Raw genomic sequence first — 18,886 nt, forward strand, 5'->3', positions numbered from 1 at the left:
CTCTGTGGGGTCTTATAGGTGCACTATTCATCCCAGGGGCCATGGCTTAGACACATTCTTACCGTGATGGCATCTTGCATAGTATAACTGTTTATTATGATTGTAAAAATAATGGTCCAGACTCAATAAAAGAGGAAACGCAGGTCTGAAAATATACTTCCTCTTCATTAACCCATAAAAGGCAACTTTCATCCCAACAGAATGACACATAAGCTTTATTTTAAAATCTTTAAGGAGACGCACTAGTACTATAATTTCCTTTCATTTTAATGGTGACATTTAAGCAGACCCTCATGGTACACATCCAGAGGCTTCCGAACACGAAGCTGAGTGATTTGTAGATGAAATTCCATGAAATATGGAAAAGGAAAGGTTTGCCATACCTTTTCATATTTTAAATATGAAATATATAGAGCCCGGACAGCTTAGAGCAAACCAAATTCACTACGGATGCACAGCTTCAGAATGAATCTGTAAATGCACAATGCGGCTGTTTTATGTACAGTATCCAAATGATTTAGTCATTTGAACGTTCAAGTTCAAACCAGTGGTCAAAGTTAAATCTGTCAATCCGTAAACCAATTAATTTTTTTCCATGATAAGCCAAGGATACGTGTGCACTATATAGAGTCAGATGGTTTTGCTACTATACCGCGTAGAAGGACGAGGGGGAAACTTTACCGTGGATGAACTCTCCTCCCCGTAGCCCCTGAGATAAGGCGTCGGAAACCCCGCTGAACATGGAGGCGGGGCGTGGAGTGACGGAGAGGGGGGTTCGTGGGGGAGGCGGGGTTACGGCAGTTCTGCCAGCGCCGCCATTTTTGCACAGGGAAAAGAGACAGGATTGAAGGATCCAGTTTCTAACTGTCGGTATAGGCAGGGGAAATCAAGAGGGTCAAAACTGACCAAAACTACGCGCCGAGTTTAGAAAACCTCGGGAATAACAGGTCTGAACAAGAGAGCAGCTATAACGGTGACCGCATTAGTTTCGGCGTTTTCCAGATCTTCTTTACACATCCGCAGTGGAGAGCGACGAGTATTGTTTTGGTGGTGTGGAAGAGGCGGCGGGGGTCTGACCCGTGCCCGCCGCGTCCCCCTCCACGGCCGCTACGGTGGACCTTCAAGGTGCGTGTTCGTCTCCTCCGCGGCCGCCCGTGTGCCGCACCGGGCTCGTGGTTTTATCGCGTTACGGCACGTCTGGTGGGCTGAGGCGAGCTGAAGCGGCTAGGTGTCGGATGCTGTAGGTGTGTGTGGAGTAATGGGGAGCTCCACTCACGTTTAACGCGGTAATGCTCCCGGTTACCGCGCTCCGGGACATACACACACCTCATCCGGGGGGGTTTTGGCCGGTCAGGATGGCAGCTAGCCAGTGGTGTCAAAGCGCACTTAATTTAGCAGTGGTGCAGCTAGCGGGCTAGCGGGGCCCCGGACGGTGGTGTGTAATAACCCCGTTATAGCCGCACACATCTGGGTGTCCTCCCCTCTGGTGGGGTCGGGTCCGTCCGCGCAGCCGGGCACACTTGTCTGAACAAGGCGAGAAGTAGCGGAAACGCGGGCGACCCCGGACCGCTGCTGGGCTTCCTACGTTGCGCAGCTCCAGCTAGCATAGCTGCCCTCACGTAGCCGCCAGCTAACCGCCCCACACTCCTAGGACGAGCCGAGAGAGAGAGCGAGAGAGACGGGCCGTTTCAGTCAGAAAACACGGCGGACGGGTCGGTCCTTCTGCGTGTTTCTACGACGGTTTTAATGTACCAAACCAAGGGTTCTTCCCACCATGTGAAGCTGCTCCTCACACGAGCCTCCGCTGTCTCGTTTCGGAGCCAAGCGATGTTTACACACATTTATGTGGTTGTGCGCGTTTATAACGCAGACACGAGAGAGGAGAGCCGGGCTTAAAGTGTGAGACGGGCCGGCCGAGCCCGCTGGGTCACCCACCAACAACGGGGCTTTTGTTTACCACGCTCGTCCGCCAACATTAGTAGACATATTAGCTGGGCATATGCTGCACATTTACCTACAGGGAGCAAGAGGCTCACACTTGAACATTCATCACGCAGACTGTACATATTTCTGGTGTCTAAACCACAGCAGGACCCGCACTGTGCGACTACCTGAGCTTTGTAACGTGGTAATGTCAAAACCGAGAAGCCGTTTTGTCAATAGCCGCATTAACACGATTTAAAAACGGTCCTTTCTGTTTAGTTTGTGTTCATAGCTGCTGCTGTGTGGTTGTGAGGTGCTGTAGTCGTGGGGGAGGGGGCAGCTTCACTGAGGGACACTAGTACACTAGGGCTAGTTCAGCAGATCCACTAAGGTACACTAGTACACTACAGCTAGTCCAGAAGATCCACTAAGGTACACTACAGCTAGTCCAGCAGCTCCACTAAGGGACACTAGTACACTACAGCTAGTCCAGCAGCTCCACTGAGGGACACTAGTACACTACAGCTAGTCCAGCAGCTCCACTGAGGTACACTAGTACACTACAGCTAGTCCAACAGATCCACTAAGGGACATGAGTACACTACAGCTAGTCCAGCAGATCCACTGAGCGACACTAGTACACTACAGCTAGTCCAGCAGATCCACTGAGCGACACTAGTACACTACAGCTAGTCCAGCAGATCCACTGAGGGACACTAGTACACTACAGCTAGTCCAGCAGATACACTGAGGGACACTAGTACCAACCACAGCTAGTCCAGCAGATACACTAAAGGACACTAGTCCAGCAGCTCCACTGAGGGACACTAGTACACTAGGGCTAGTCCAGCTAGCTGTGAACACCCGTCCGTCCACCGCGGAGCTCACACCGCCAACTGCGCAACGCTTCGTCCACTAAAGAGTATCGGCTAGTTCAACACAGTTCAACATGTCCACGGTGAGGTGGAGACGTGTGTGTGGTGAACTAGCGGGACACACTCCGTCCCCACACTCCTCCTATATTCAGGCTGCGTATTAACTTTAGCTGGTTAGCATAGCTGTGGTCCCCGCTGTAGTTTAACAGCTCCGTTTGATTTGGACGGTCCCTCTCGGAAGTCTAGTACCACCGCCCCGTCCTGCTCGGGTGGCCGCCGTGATATTAGTCGGAATGTGCCAGAAAGTTGGTGTAGTTGTGGGAGCTGGGCGGCTAACGGCAGCTAGCGGGGCTCGGCTACAGCGGACTAGCTGTGGCCGCTTCGCTAACCAGCGCCGCTGATCCTGGATCGGTCGTTAATGTATGTGACGACCCGATACTCGAGGACGCAAATCTGAAACGTTTCGACGGGTTGTTCGCTGGGCCGTTTTCCTCCGAGCTCAAGGGCTCCCCGACCGCAGGGTCTCCTCGCCGTCCTGAGTGAAGGCGTAGTGAAGATGGCGGAGGCGCTGGTTCCGCCAACACACTCAGGGACGAGCAAGTGCACAACAGCAGCCGCAACACAACCCTCACATAACGGAGAATATTTACCTCACACACATCATCTAACTTATGTGAGCCTCGGGTCGTGTAGTGTAGTTAGACCGCCCTCAACACCACACGGGAACCGTCATTCTGGATCACAGGCGATAATCCGGGAAGAATCACTTTAACTTGGGCTAATTCCTGTGGTAGTATCAACGACGGATTTTTATTTTCCATAATTGGAATTATTTAGACGGTCCATGTCGTTTACAGATGAGATTATTTTTAAGTTATGTATTTTTAACTGACACGCGCATATTCGGTGTTGTGATCATATAGGCTGAACTGACATATCCACATATGGTTGAGCTACATGAAAGCATAAACATGCAGCACTTTGACAGAAGAACAATAGGGCATTTATTGCGGCCTCCATCACTTTGCCCTCACTCATGCTTTGTCATCCATCTTAAAAATATTAAAACAAACAAATCAGTTTTATACATTTTTTAAAAGTTGCTCTCCAGGTAAAAAGACAAATGATTGTCAATGTACTGGATAGCGTTGACGGCTAGTATTCTTTTATCAGGTGTCATTTAGTGTGTGCGTGGGAGTCACGTGAGATAAAAGGTTGACAGAAGAATAAACAGGATATGACACAGCTTTAGTGGCATTCTCACTCCAGTAAAAGCTACTTAACAATCATTTGTTGAATTTAGTCTTGATAGTCTGTAGCCACATAAGAGATGCACGTTCTGAGTATTTAGAGCAGTTACTGCAGCATTGTGAGGTGGGAGAAGACGCCAAAGGCCCAGGTGTGGGTCCTGTTTATTTTGTGATCTTCCATCATGGTATTTCTCTCTGTGGCAGGAAGATATGTACAGACACATCCTAAAGAAAGCAGTTATTCATTAGAATGGTGTGATAGAGTAAACATAACCTCTAATGCTTAATGAATGCAGCATTATGAGGGAGATGCAGGAAGGTCATTCTGATACTCTTGCAAGGCCGAGTGTCATAACTGCAGGACTGCAGAGAACCTGTAACCCACTGACTCTGGTTCCTACCTCCACCAGTCCCATTCATTGCTCTCTTTTCTGTGTGTAGTCTACTCGGAGTCTGGAATATGTCAGCACTATTAAGACAATTATTTAAAACTTCAAATGCCTTTATAACTCTCCTTTTGCACTAAAGATATATAATTATTTGGTTTTCTCTCTCTCATGGATATATACACATATCTTTAAATCCAAGGTCTCAAACAGAAAGGTCTTCATGCTTTGATATAATTAACTAATAAAATGACTTGTGCTGTCTTATGATTATAGTGATGACCAAACCCCACCATCTCTTTGCCTGCTACCACTTCTCATGTAGGTGGGTGTAGAGGTGCTGGAGAACCCCCCCCAAATAAAAACATATCTCCCTCAATGGCTTATTGTGATGCTAGAGTTTGTGTAGCGTCTTCACTCTGACATCATGCTGTTTGAGCTCCCCACCCATGCCCCGAAGCAGCAGCTATTTTAAGATGAGTTAGGCCAGACCCCTGAATATACGTGTGGAAAGTTGTCCATGTTGTGAATGATTTGATCCACATACCTAATTATGCTTTAATAAATAAAGTGTAGCAAATGATTTTTTTTGTACCTTTTTGAAAATAACTGTTTTCCAGTTTTCCATGTCTCTTTGAAAAATAGCAAAAAGCCACTTCTGTAATATCCAAAAGATCATTTGAATAGGAAAACGATTGCACTGCATTGATTCTACTTTGGGAGGTGTGTTCTAGCGGGAGGTATTTTGCAGAGCCAGAAAAGTAGCCCAGGTGTGGCACGTGATGAAAGAAGGAACCTGTACATCGCCTGCCCAATTTAGTGGCGCAGGTTCATGATATGACGAGTACATTTTTTCAGTTGACATATCATCAGGATATAAAGTCTCACTGTCTTTGGGCCTCTCTAATCTTGATTGATTTTACATTGTGCTCTCTTGTAAAACTTGTCCAAAGCAAATATGTAGGTGAGTCTAGCGCTGATGTATTTTCAGAGGTTGTTAAAAGGTTCTAAACACATGACATCAATGCCCATGGTTGTTCCAGTGGAGTTGGCACTCACGTACGTCTCTTCCCCATCACAACTCGTGTTGCTCTGCAGCGTTGTGCTCCTCAGGGAACCGAGCTGAGGGAGCACAATAGGTGGCATTCGCTTATTTGTTTTAATACATTTTGCTGTTACCACAAGAATGCAGGTTGTGATGAAACACACAGAGTGTGTGCGGAGGCTTGGTGACTTCCTGGCAAAGGAGGGGGGCAAAACGAGTGGGTGCACGGCGGTGTGACATCACCACAATCCAGTGAAGGTGTGTGGACATGGCAGTTGAGATATGCAGGAGGCCCTGTGTTGCTCAGAGTAGACCCTTGTAGACACAGGCTTCTAGCACTGTGCAATTAGTCATAGTAATCATTACTGCAGGTTGTTATTGCAGTCTGCCATATGCTGAAGGCAAAATTTGGCTCACTGCATTGTACTTACTTGTAAGCCATCAGCAGTGCAGTTAAGTGTTCTTTGTTATATGGGAGAACATTGTTAATGGGGGAGCATGTGCTCATTCATAAGCTCCGTGTGTGCAGGGCGGGTGCGGTGTGGCTTTGTGCTCCCCCAGCAGTGTGAGTCTCAGTGCTGCTAGCTCAAGGGCACAGTAGTGGTGATGAAGGGCCATTGGACCCATTAATGGTGCTGGGCTCTCTGGTAGGTGGTGGGATGGGGGTTTGGATGAACCTCGCAGGCCTCTCTGAGCTCTAGGGTAGAGTCACTTCCTGTCATTTTATTTTAGAAGTCAGTACTTAAAGGTTTGTAGTTGTTTCAGTTTAGCTCATCTTGATGAAGGTAGTGGATAAATTCTCCTGCTTCCACATACTACCTGTCTTTCCATAGATATCATTTTATACTTCAGTGCTGGTGTTGTCAGGATGTGATTCCTGGCATTTTTCAGTAATTATATATTAGTCACAGTGCCTCCTGCCGCAAGCATCTGAATGCTTTAGCAGGATTTCCATACTGATATATAATGCAGATCACCACAACATCCGTATCAGCCTTGTGCATGTTTTTACCATGTTTAATACACAGTTGTTTTTGCTAGACCTGGGTCCTATCAAAGTGAACAGATTAGCACCTGCGGCTGGAAACCGCATCCCAGATTCAGATGTAGTCAGATGCATAGCCTTTCTGTGGTGTGAGTGTCTTTAATAAAAGTGTAGTAACTTTCTGTTGTGAAGGCCTTTCCATTTTATAATATGAAACCTGAATAAGACTGTAGACTTATTGTAGCCTTATTACAGTCAAAGATTGCACTAAACGCGACTTACACAGCTATATATGGTATGAAGTATATTACAAAAAACAGAGTGGTGCTTTAATCCAGTAATTGTACTTAAGCCTCTCCTGTCATCAGATTGGTGGTATCAGTAAGTCTCTCACATTGGCATTATTGACTAGTCTGAATTGTTCGATCCTGGACGGGGTGTCTGAGACTGTGGTTGTGTTGTGGCAACTTGATAGAAATGGGGCTCAGAATAAGCAGTTGGTCAGGAGTTGCTCATTTGAACCTTTTACAGGTTCTGTCCAATAGGGGGGAGAGGGAACCTCATAAGACAATGAGGTCTATTAAATTCATTTCTAACTGGAGGAATGACATTTTAAACATTTATATGGTGGTGATAATCTAACAGTGAATAAGGTCAGTCATCTTGCAATTCTAAATCAAGGTATTTACTAAATCAAGCATTATTTTTGTTTATTATTATTAATGGTATTGGTATTATATTTATAATGAATAATAAAATTGCCTTCTAACTATACTGATCAAATAATGCTCATAATGCTTATAATGGACTCTGCAAATGTAGATTGAAGTCCACTACACAGTGTGATTATAAGGTGATGGTAATACAAATGGGGCTAATACTGCAACATCCATATTTAAATGTTGGAGTAATAGAAAATGTTAAAAGGAGTAGTTCATTACATTACCAGAACTGGGAGTTTGTTAAAGGCTACTGTGTTTTCTATTGGTAGTCTATAGGCAACATTTTATCTCCCATATCATGCAGTTGTTTATGCTAACAGCATTAATGTAGCAAGGTTTGTTATACAAGCTGTTTAAAACCAACCTGCTTCATGCGAGCACCAGTAGCAGTGCTACTCGAGGCAGTTAGCTAGCTAGGGCTAGTTAGCTAGGGCTAGTTAGCTAGAGCTAGTTAGCTAGGGCTAGCACCTCAGTCCAGCAACAGCTGTGACACACAGGTACTTTGTCCTGAAGTGCTTTTGATGGTACAGACTGTTATGCATGAAACATGTTTTGTTCTTCACATTAGTGTTTGGTAGCCCTAGAAGTTATTCATAATTGTTCCAGCTCGTCGTTAGTCACAATAACTAACCAATTTAACTGCATTGGTTACCTTTTAAGTAATTAAGTTCAAAGACGGAGATGTTAGGATATCTGTTGAACAGATCTATAGTCCACATAGCTTAATGTGGTGATAATGAAAGTTGGCCGCAAGCTAACGTAAAGGTTGAAATGAGCAAAGATGTTTCAGTATGTCTTCGTTTTTTATTTTAATTGTGTTGAACAGGGAACATTTCAAGTTCCATCAGCTACATTAACTAGTAGAACGTTTGGTGTTGCAACTCTCTTTATCTCCAGCTCTGGTGTGTGTCCAAGAGGCCATGAGCACCGTGTCTGTTTGCTTGTTGTGTTGACAGAGGGATGGAGAGGTGAAGTGCCCCCACCACCACAATCACCACCCCCACCTCAGAGAGAGAGACTGAGCTAGAATTAAAACAGGGATAAAGATCATGAGTACAGCAGGTGTATCGTCCTGTCTCAGGTGACGCACCGCTGCTCATGTTGAACACACACACCAACATGACAACAAAACACACACTCCACCGATGGACAAATAATCCTCTAAAATTACTCTTCTCTTCCTGTGAATGTTTGAATGTAGCAGATTAAGAATACTTCTCACACAACAGCACTAGTTTTTGTCTCCAGTCAAACAGCCCGGTATGTGCCAGAACAGCTGTAGTTCATTGGTTCCCGCTGTGCGTTTTAGTGAGCCTCCTCGCTGTTAACACACCTGATTAAAGGCACTGGTTAATTATCAAGCCTTTCATTAGCAGGGTCAGGTGTGCCGGAGATGGGCAGACAAGTTCAGCTCTAAGAGTGAGGCTTATTCTTTCATTCAGCTTAAATAAGCACGTACCCACTCTTATGCTACACAAGATGGGGCAAAATTAACAGCTGCATTATAGCGCCCCAATGTACCACATTATAGCCTAATGCTTCAGAACTACAGATATTTAACATGGCGGTGCCTCCGGTGTCCTGCTGGGACCAGTGTGTTGGTATTAAATCCTGGGCAGGAGAGGTGGGGTGGCTCTCTGTACTGGGCTGCCTCCTTAGGGAGGTCCAGCGGGCCTCACGTGAGCGACACCAAGGGAGGTGCGGCCGGCTCAGGTGACCTGTTTTTGTGCTGTAATGGAGCTGGACTCTACCTGCACGACAGGTGGCTCATAGAACAGCCATACCAGGCCACAGCTGCACTTCCTGAACGTGTCTTAGCTTCCTGTTGCTCTCTCTCTCTCTCTCTCTCTCTCTCTCTCTCTCTCTCTCTCTCTCTCTCTCTCTCTCTCTCTCTCTCTCTCTCATGCGCATGTGCTGTAATGGTGCAAACCAGGCATCAAATTGGTTGTATAACTTTGCCATGATAACTTTGAGTGGGCCTGACTTTTGTGCCCAGTGGTGCTAAACTAACTGGTTGAGTGTGAGCTGTGGGGAGGAGTCTCCAACACCCTGGTGCCTGTAACCAAAGACGACTGTACGAAGCTCATGGTTCCAGCTGTCATTTGGACCATAAGAATTCATGTTATGCTAGTTTTTACATTTTCCTGTAATTACACTGAACAAGTCTTTCAAACGGACACATCTGCTGTCGTTTGTAATTAACATGTAGGAGCACCTCGTGTGTGGAGAGAGGCGTGTTTATGCTCCACAACGCAGAGTGAAGTCACAATCTAAACGCTTCAAAAAGTATATCCGTTGTGTCATGAGAACATAAAGCATTGGATGGTTTTTAATTTAAATACTGATGTTTTGATTTTTTTATGAATATAGCTAAAAGCAATGTGCATCTGTGTTTCTCCTCATCCTACTAAGGCCTTTGCTGTGTGGTTGTTCTCTGGTTGGTTTGTGTGTGTGTTGCTGTGTGTGTGTGTGTGTGTGTGTGTGTGTGTGCTCCAGAGAGATGGAGTCATGGAAAAGAACAAGCTCTGTGGACATAGTGCGATTTCACTTTAATTTAGGTGAATACAGAGTCTGATCAGCTGGTGTGAGGAGGATGGAGGCACTAGTGATGTGGCACTAGTGATGTGGCACTAGTGATGTACTTTACACATGGACAACTTAAAAAATGTCCTTATGAAGACATTTGTACTGCCCAATGGGTGATGATTCTTGTGTATAAGCGTATATGTTGCTATAGGCATGCGTGTAAGTTCACATATTCACGTTTTGAGGTATCTCTACGTGTGCGTGTGATGGTGTGCCCGAGTCTGGTGAGTCAGTCTTTGAGAACAGCATGAGGTCACATCAGTCTGGGCTCAGAGGTTCGAAGCCAGTGCTGGAATGTCGGTCTATTTCTGCCTCTCTTTGCTGGAAATCAAACAGTAGCCAGCCGGGGAGAAGAGAAGAAAACAGAGTCAGAGAGAGAACAAGCTAGAGAAGACAGCAGAAAGGAGGAGTTTTCTCCAACACTGACTCCTCAGGGAGAGATAGGGGGGGGGGGGGGGGGGGGGGTGAACGGGGAGTTTGATTGGTTGTTGCTGTGCATCATTTTGTGCTCAGAACTCCAAGCCCCGTCATGTGGGAGGAGTCTATTTGCGCTCTGAATTTGGTGAGGACTGCGGAGAGAGTCAGAGCGGAGATGTAGGAGAACCTCTGGACTACCTCTCTCTTCCTGTATTCCCTTCACCTTTATCTCCCCCATCCTCTTTTTTTACTCTTTTGATTCCTTGTTTGAACCTCTTTTCTTCCCCCTCCCTCTCTCCCTTTTTTTTTTTAACGTCTTGTCATCTTTTCACATTCCGTTTAATTTGGCTCCCAGTTCATCTGCCCCCAGCATCCCGCCAACCCCTCCCTTCCCGTGTGTGTGTGTGTGTGTGTGTGTGTGTGTGTAGTTTAGGAAGTGCAGCAGGGAGGGGGAGAAATCCGGCTTGGGGGGGTTCTTTGGGCTGCTTCTTATCCAAATGACAGACAGCAAAGTTAAAGGGGGTGGGAGGAGTCTGGGGCGGTCCTGGAGAATCACATCTAGGCACTCTACTGTGTTTCACTGTCTTTATTTCCTGTCTCTGTCCTGGCAGAAAGGAGAGTCTGTCTCTACCAGCACGTCTGTTTAGTGTGTGTGTTAGTGTTAGCTGAATTGCCTAGTTTGAAGGAGTAAAGAATGTCTAGCGCGCGCGTGTGTGTGTGTGTGTGTGTGTGTGTGTGTGTGTGTCAGTACGCATGCGTGCATTCTTGAGCAGTGACGGCAGGCTTGCACTGCTGGAGCAGAGAAAAGGAGAGTGTATAAGAAGGTGGAAAACTTAACAAGACCTTTAATCTCAGGAAAACACTAATTACACACACACACACACACACACCTGCCCTTTCTGGCATCTTTAGGTTTTTTAAGAGGTGGGAAACTACCCACTCCTAAAGAAATACAGAAATGAGAGAGAGAGACCTCCTCATGTTGGCAGAAGAAATGAAAACAGCCTACTGTATCCACCAATATGATACAGACCTATGACAGTCATACTCCAGTGCGTTCAGATGGATATTCTCAAATATACTTAATTAGTAAGTAGAGGTGCACAAATAGTGTTTGATGTAATCCCATTCAGTTTGCACTGTGTGTGTCTCCTGTGCACACACACTCTTGCATTGAATCACTGAGTATCTGAAGGTTTTCAGTCATCCATCCGGTCCACCACCGAGTTGTAGTACACCCATGTGTCTGGACATGTAGTGTAATTCTGAACACACTGTACGGCACATCCTTTTATTTCACATAGTACTGCTGTGCACATTCATAGTACAGATGGAGGCTAACTTATCTTCAGATCTGCACACAGGTATTATTGTCAACTATATGACTTAACAAAAAGGTGTGGTCAGTTTAAACAGCTTTGTGGTAGAAATTGTGTGTCTTGCAGACTTGTTTTCATAGAATACAAGGTGCCTTTGTGTGGCTCAGATTTTAGATTATTAACCCAGTAAAGGGGCGAGCTGTTCCCCTGTCTGACTGGTGCCTAACCAAGTTGTAATGGAGGTGTATCTACAGCCTATTCTGTCCTGACACCTGCATGTTCATCTAATCCCCTTTATTACACACACACCTTATGTGTTACTATAGATAAGTAAATATCCACAGATTTGTGTGAACATCCACACTGGTACTATAACACCTCATCCTGGTTGTTGTTTCAAGTATTTGTGTGAACGTCCACACTGGTACTATAACACCTCATCCTGGTTGTTGTTTTAAATATTTGTGTGAACGTCCACACTGGTACTATAATACCTCCATACTGGTTGTTGTTTTAAGTATTTGTGTGAACGTCCACACTGGTACTATAACACCTCATCCTGGTTGTTGTTTTAAGTATTTGTGTGAACGTCCACACTGGTACTATAATACCTCCATACTGGTTGTTGTTTTAAGTATTTGTGTGAACGTCCACACTAGTACTATAACACCTCATCCTGGTTGTTGTTTTAAGTATTTGTGTGAACGTCCACACTGGTACTATAACACCTCATCCTGGTTGTTGTTTTAAGTATTTGTGTGAACGTCCACACTGGTACTATAACACCTCATCCTGGTTGTTGTTTTAAGTATTTGTGTGAACGTCCACACTGGTACTATAACACCTCATCCTGGTTGTTGTTTTAAGTATTTGTGTGAACGTCCACACTGGTACTATAACACCTCATCCTGGTTGTTGTTTTAAGTATTTGTGTGAACGTCCACACTGGTACTATAACACCTCATCCTGGTTGTTTTAAGTGAAGTCTGTCAGTATGACATATTTAACCTCCCCCACCAGGATTAAAACAGCGCAGCACTAGACTGGTCCGGCTGTTGGGAGCTGTCTGTCAGTCTTAATCCCGCCTTAATCCCGCCAGGGCAGCTCCACTCCCTCCCGTCTTCTCTCGCGCTCTCTCTATCTCTCATTCGCTCCCTCCCTCCACACCTTCATTATTTATCTGTTCGTCTTTGCGTCCGTTTCTCTCTTTCAACCGCAGTGTTACGCGCGCACACTGCACGGGTCTTCCGCTCCGGAAGAGTGAACTGAGTACAGTTACTTTGGACGAGTGTGTGAGGGAGAGAATCTCTTCGTCAAAATGATCGGCGTTTGCGTTGAAAGAGAAGAGAGAAGGAGGAGAGGAGGAGGAGGGCCGCCTCCATGTTGCGTTTCTCTTCTCTCCATTCATGGCGGCTGTGCTCAGCTGCTCCCCCGTGTGGCGCTGTTGTGTCAGTGCACCCTGTTGTCATTGTGCTGTGGAGGCTGCACTCTGTTTGCGCAGCTTGTTCGGTCACGCCATCTTTGTTAGCTGAATGTTTCTGCACTAACCTCCCAGCGACATTTATAACGCATAAAACCAAATGGCAGAATTTATTCTGACGACTGGTCAGTAATAATGGAAAATACTAGATTGCCAGTAGGTTTAGTGTGTTTTATTGTAATATGTGCAAAGTAAAAACAGTTTCTTTATTGAGATTAGATTTCCTACAATAAGAGCCCTGTTCATCAAGCACTCACTGTGAAAGTTCTGGGCCAGTTCTCATAATCAGTATTTTCATCTCAATTTATCTGAATGCGTTTCAGCCGTTTGAGAGAAAATATTGTAAGTAGTTTTGTCTTGGTAGTTTAATTGTTATGACTGGTAAAGGGAGGAAGGTTCTGATTTGATTAAGCAGGCCCCTCTGTGGTTGCTGATGAAGAAGGTTTTCTCGCTCTGCTACTTAAAACGCCTCTTGTTAAAACTCTTGTTTTTGTTCCCTGAATCAAAAGGTACTTGGCAAATGACTTATTTCCTGTTTACAGGAGCACTTACGTTTCTCTGGTGGCTTCACGTTGCCTCTGTCCTGCAGTGGTGAAACGTAATGTCAGTTCAAACGGCAGTATCGGGGATTTTGTGCAGACATGCTAATGCTAACTCTCTGTCTCTTGTGCAGACATGCTAATGCTAACTCTCTCTCTGCTTCTCTTTCTCTCCTAGGCCTTGTGGATGCACTTAGATGTGTGCAATGAGTCCTGTGGCTGGCATGCCTCAGTATTTTGGATTGCTGTGCTCTGGACCCAGTAGGACACGAGACTCCCAGCACAGAGCGTCATGAGCTTGGTCATCCCAGTAGGGGTGGACACGGGCAACACCTCATACCTGGATATGGCTGCCGGCTCAGAGTGGGTCTCATATATATACACACACACACACTCTCTCTCCTCCGGCTTACTCCCTTTCTCTCTCTCTCCTTCTGTTATGCTCTCCTCACCCTTTCTTTCTCTCCTACTCTAGTATGCTCTCTCTCTCCTATCTCTCTCTCTCTCTCTCTCTGCCTTCACCTTTACTCACACATGTTGTTTTTCTAACATTCTTCTATCCATGCTTTTTATCCTTTTGTGGTTTTTCTTGTTTGCCATCCACCATGTAAACTACTTCCTCATTTTTAAACCTTGTCTCTTTCTGTCAGTCTGTCTCTCCTTAAAATGTTATTGAGCTAATGCTGTAAGCACTATCTGTTCTATAAACCTAGCCAGATAACTTCTGTGATGAGCTGCAAAATGTCAAATATCTTCTTCAGGGCTTGTGGTGTACCACACTCCTCTTTATTTCATAAATCATAGACTCACAGTAGGCAGTGGCAATGTAGGGGATCTCTCAGATATATTCTCCTTGATTTCTGTTTATTAATGAAATTATAGTATTCCATGTGATTTTAAATAATGGAATAACAAGCATGTTCTGGGAAGGAGAATTAAAATAGGCAGAAATGTTTCTCTGCAGTGAAAGCAGAAGGAAGGGTTATGATGGTCCTGTTTCTCTTAAAAAAAAAAAAGCCAAACCTCTTGCCCGAAAACCCCAATGCTGTTGCCTCGACAGCGAGCGTTGCCATGGCACCCTTCCCTGCCCTATGCAGGGCCGGTCTCTGTGGTAACGCTCAGAATGACAGCTGGCCCTCTGGGCTGCCGTAGGCTGCTTAAGAGGCCACACAGCACTCTCCTCGCCTCACCAGCTTTTAGGTGTCCTACGCGTTCAAAAAGAAGCAAAAAGATGAGGGCACTGACCGTCTGGGGAGGGTTTAACTAGCGGTAGATTCTGGGGAGGGTTTAACTAGCGGTAGAGTCTGGGGAGGGTTTAACTAGTGGTAGAGTCTGGGGAGGGTTTAACTAGCGGTAGATTCTGGGGAGGGTTTAACTAGTGGTAGATTCTGGGGAGGGTTTAACTAGCGGTAGATTCTGGGGAGGGTTTAACTAGTGGTAGAGTCTGGGGAGGGGTTTAACTAGCGGTAGATTCTGGGGAGGGTTTAACTAGCGGTAGATTCTGGGGAGGGTTTAACTAGTGGTAGAGTCTGGGGAGGGGTTTAACTAGCGGTAGATTCTGGGGAGGGTTTAACTAGCGGTAGATTCTGGGGAGGGTTTAACTAGCGGTAGAGTCTGGGGAGGGGTTTAACTAGCGGTAGAGTCTGGGGAGGGTTTAACTAGCGGTAGATTCTGGGGAGGGTTTAACTAGCGGTAGAGTCTGGGGAGGGTTTAACTAGCGGTAGAGTCTGGGGAGGGGTTTAACTAGCGGTAGATTCTGGGGAGGGTTTAACTAGCGGTAGATTCTGGGGAGGGTTTAACTAGCGGTAGAGTCTGGGGAGGGTTTAACTAGCGGTAGAGTCTGGGGAGGGTTTAACTAGCGGTGGATTCTGGGGAGGGTTTAACTAGCGGTGGAGTCTGGGGAGGGTTTAACTAGCGGTGGATTCTGGGGAGGGTTTAACTAGCGGTGGAGTCTGGGGAGGGTTTAACTAGCGGTAGAGTCTGGGGAGGGTTTAACTAGCGGTGGAGTCTGGGGAGGGTTTAACTAGCGGTAGAGTCTGGGGAGGGTTTAACTAGCGGTAGAGTCTGGGGAGGGTTTAACTAGCGGTAGAGTCTGGGGAGGGTTTAACTAGCGGTAGAGTCTGGGGAGGGTTTAACTAGCGGTAGAGTCTGGGGAGGGGTTTAACTAGCGGTAGAGTCTGGGGAGGGTTTAACTAGCGGTAGAGTCTGGGGAGGGGTTTAACTAGTGGTAGAGTCTGGGGAGGGGTTTAACTAGCGGTAGAGTCTGGGGAGGGGTTTAACTAGCGGTAGAGTCTGGGGAGGGGTTTAACTAGCGGTAGAGTCTGGGGAGGGTTTAACTAGCGGTAGAGTCTGGGGAGGGTTTAACTAGCGGTAGAGTCTGGAGAGGGTTTAACTAGCGGTGGATTCTGGGGAGGGTTTAACTAGCGGTAGAGTCTGGGGAGGGTTTAACTAGCGGTAGAGTCTGGGGAGGGTTTAACTAGCGGTAGAGTCTGGGGAGGGGTTTAACTAGCGGTAGAGTCTGGGGAGGGGTTTAACTAGCGGTAGAGTCTGGGGAGGGGTTTAACTAGCGGTGGAGTCTGGGGAGGGTTTAACTAGCGGTGGAGTCTGGGGAGGGTTTAACTAGCGGTAGATTCTGGGGAGGGTTTAACTAGCGGTAGATTCTGGGGAGGGTTTAACTAGCGGTAGAGTCTGGGGAGGGTTTAACTAGCGGTAGAGTCTGGGGAGGGTTTAACTAGCGGTAGAGTCTGGGGAGGGTTTAACTAGCGGTAGATGTAAACTAATAAATGCTTCATTGTGTTGCTATAGTACTGCACCCTGCTATCCCAGTGACCTAAGACAGATCAGGATGGTATAAACGTTTCTTCCACAACATGGATATTGGAGAAGTGCCACAGGCCGTTTATTCTAGTCATACCCTCCACTCGCTCAGCAGACCACTGTTCATCTCTCATGTTGGCATCTAATCTGAGCACTATGGGTGTGAACCTTCAGGTCTGGTTTGAGAACAGGCTTTGGAGCCCCAGGGAACCTAAATCCATGATTGCTTTATAATTAGGTTCATGTTTGTCTTGTGATCGCACAATATGCATTTACAAAGTGCGAATAATTGGTGACTTTCCAAAGTTTCTCCCCTGTCAGGTAAAGTGGGCGGTGTTGGTCCTGGGTGAAGCTTGCGTAAGCGTTACCCAGTATAATCAGAAAGGCAGATATCACGTTCCTCCCACTTCACTTTTTTCAAAACTATTCATTCAAGCTCAAATGGTCTCATCGCATCTGAGCAACATATTTCCAAATGCTTTCTCTTTGTGGCCATTCACCCCATACAGGGCGGTTAATAGAAACTTGTGTTTGGCATCCTAAAACGTTTGTAGCATTGAGCGCGAGGTTGACTATTACTTGAAGTGTTTCCCGTGCTGGTGGAGGATGAATCGTCTGTCAGGGTCACCGCACCACACACAACTGCTGCAGCAGGGGTTGTCATGGTTACAAGGCGTTGTGCATCCCAGTGATGTCGACAGGCTTCCCTTTACCAGCACTGGAGTATGAAGAGACGAAATTCCTTTTACTGGTGGCATATAACGCAGGAAAATATGGTGGGTGTGGGCTTTAGGGAACCTCACACCGTGTGTGTGTGTGTGTGTGTGTGTGTGTGTGTGTGTGTGTGTGTTGTCTGCATGCCAGTCCCTTATGGCATCAGTTAATTGCCATGGCAGGGAATGTGAGCCCTCCACAGTGAGGGCGTTGTCTTGAGCTGTGCTTTCTTCCCTTATTTCTCATGTATGCTCGTGCATGTGAGTGACCGTGTGTGTGTGTGTGTGTGTGTGTGTGTGTGTGTGTGTGTGTGTGTGTGCGCATATATGCATATATGTGAGTGAGTGACCAAGTATGCGCGAGTGTGGAATTGTCTCTGTTCCATATTAAGCTCAGGCTTGAGCCGTAGGCTATGATTAGCACAAACCTAGCTGTCATATCTAATTGGAGCATCAGTTACATCTCTTCCCCTCCGTATCTCTCCTGTGTGTCTTTTGTGCTTGACAGCTGTTCTGCTTACTCTGAAAGTGATGTTTTGTTTCGTGTTGCATTGCTTTGCCTACATATTTCCCCCTCCCTCTCCCTCTCTCCCCCCCTCCCTCTCTCCCCCTCTCCCTCTCTCCCCCTCTCCCTTTCGCTCCTAACCCCCCCCCCCCCACCTGTGTCCCTGTGTTGTTGCTTTTCTGCCATTCCAGCCACTTTTTCTTGTTTTTATCTGAATGTGACGTTAGTTCATGTTGAAAGGCCTGATCCTTCAGTCAGCTGTGACCTGAACTCTTTTTCATGTCAGTATGAAATGGAAAATCCACCTACCTCTCTCTCTCTCTCTCTCTCTCTCTCTCTCTCTCTCTCTCTCTCTCTCTCTCTCTCTCTTTCTCTCTTTCCCCCTCCCTCCGTCAGTCTCACCAACTACTACTTGCCCATACAATGCACACGAAAGCCTTGTTGAAATCATTTATTGACAGTTGCAGTGTCGGTTGCAGTGTTTGTCTGCTCTTTCTTCTGCCCTGCGCTCTTGTTTGACTTGTGTTTGGTACACACACATCACACACGCCCTCTCCAAGCTCCGCCCCCCAGGTGGTCATGTACTTTCACTTTGACACTTGAGCTGCTATAGACGCGGCAACTGTTTGAGGAAGTGAGAGTGCGAGAGAAGGAGAGAGAGAAGGAGAGAGAGAGGGAGAGAGAGCACGAGGTGGAGAAGGAGCCAGCCAGGTACGGTACTTCACCAATAAGGGGAGAGAGAGAGGGGGATGAGAGGAGAGGGGGAATGAGAGAGGAGTGGAGAGAAATAAAGACAGCAGTTGAAAGCGCTTGGGGGAACGTGTGAGCACGTGTGGCAGACACGGTCTTGTGTAGCTTCTTTCTGCTCTTAGTCTTGTTGTGAATGTTGTACGTCAGCTGTTAGGATCCGTGTGTGTGTGTATGGATGTTGCTGAAGTGAAAGAGAACCAGTACCAGGAGGCTCAGGGCACGACAGGTATTTTTTGTGACCTTGAGGCAGTTGTCTGTATCTGGAGGTCCTTCCACACAACAGGGTTTTCAGGACTCGGTGGAGTCCTGGCGTTGATGACTGCCCGGGGGCCCCAATCTCTATCGCTGCCTCTAGTCCTCGGGTCTTTTTACATTTTCTATTTTCTCTTACTTTCACTTTCTTTCTTTTTTCAGTCTTTTCCATCTCTCCCCCCATCCCTGCCTGACCCCCCCCCCCCCCCCCCCCCCCCCTCTTGTTTGGGTCTTGCACCTTGTCCCTTCTCTGCTGCAGGACAGGTGTAGTCATCATCCTGTCACTCCTCCCATAGTGAAGTTGCCCTTTCATCCTGTCACT

At 46.6% G+C, this 18,886-nt stretch overlaps 1 protein-coding gene across 1 annotated transcript in view; it reads left to right on the top strand.

The window, feature by feature from the left end:
- Window positions 1–792: 792 nt before the first annotated feature.
- Window positions 793–18,886, top strand: part of kmt2e (lysine (K)-specific methyltransferase 2E) — a 40,847-nt gene continuing 22,753 nt past the window's right edge. Inside the window, 2 exon segments of the mRNA XM_076989788.1 lie at window positions 793–1,125; window positions 13,706–13,890. Of these exon segments, the coding sequence (XP_076845903.1) occupies window positions 13,820–13,890 (71 nt within the window). The 5' untranslated portion in view covers window positions 793–1,125; window positions 13,706–13,819.

Source organism: Brachyhypopomus gauderio, unplaced genomic scaffold, assembly GCF_052324685.1.
Source record: "Brachyhypopomus gauderio isolate BG-103 unplaced genomic scaffold, BGAUD_0.2 sc70, whole genome shotgun sequence".
Taxonomy (NCBI): domain Eukaryota; kingdom Metazoa; phylum Chordata; class Actinopteri; order Gymnotiformes; family Hypopomidae; genus Brachyhypopomus; species Brachyhypopomus gauderio.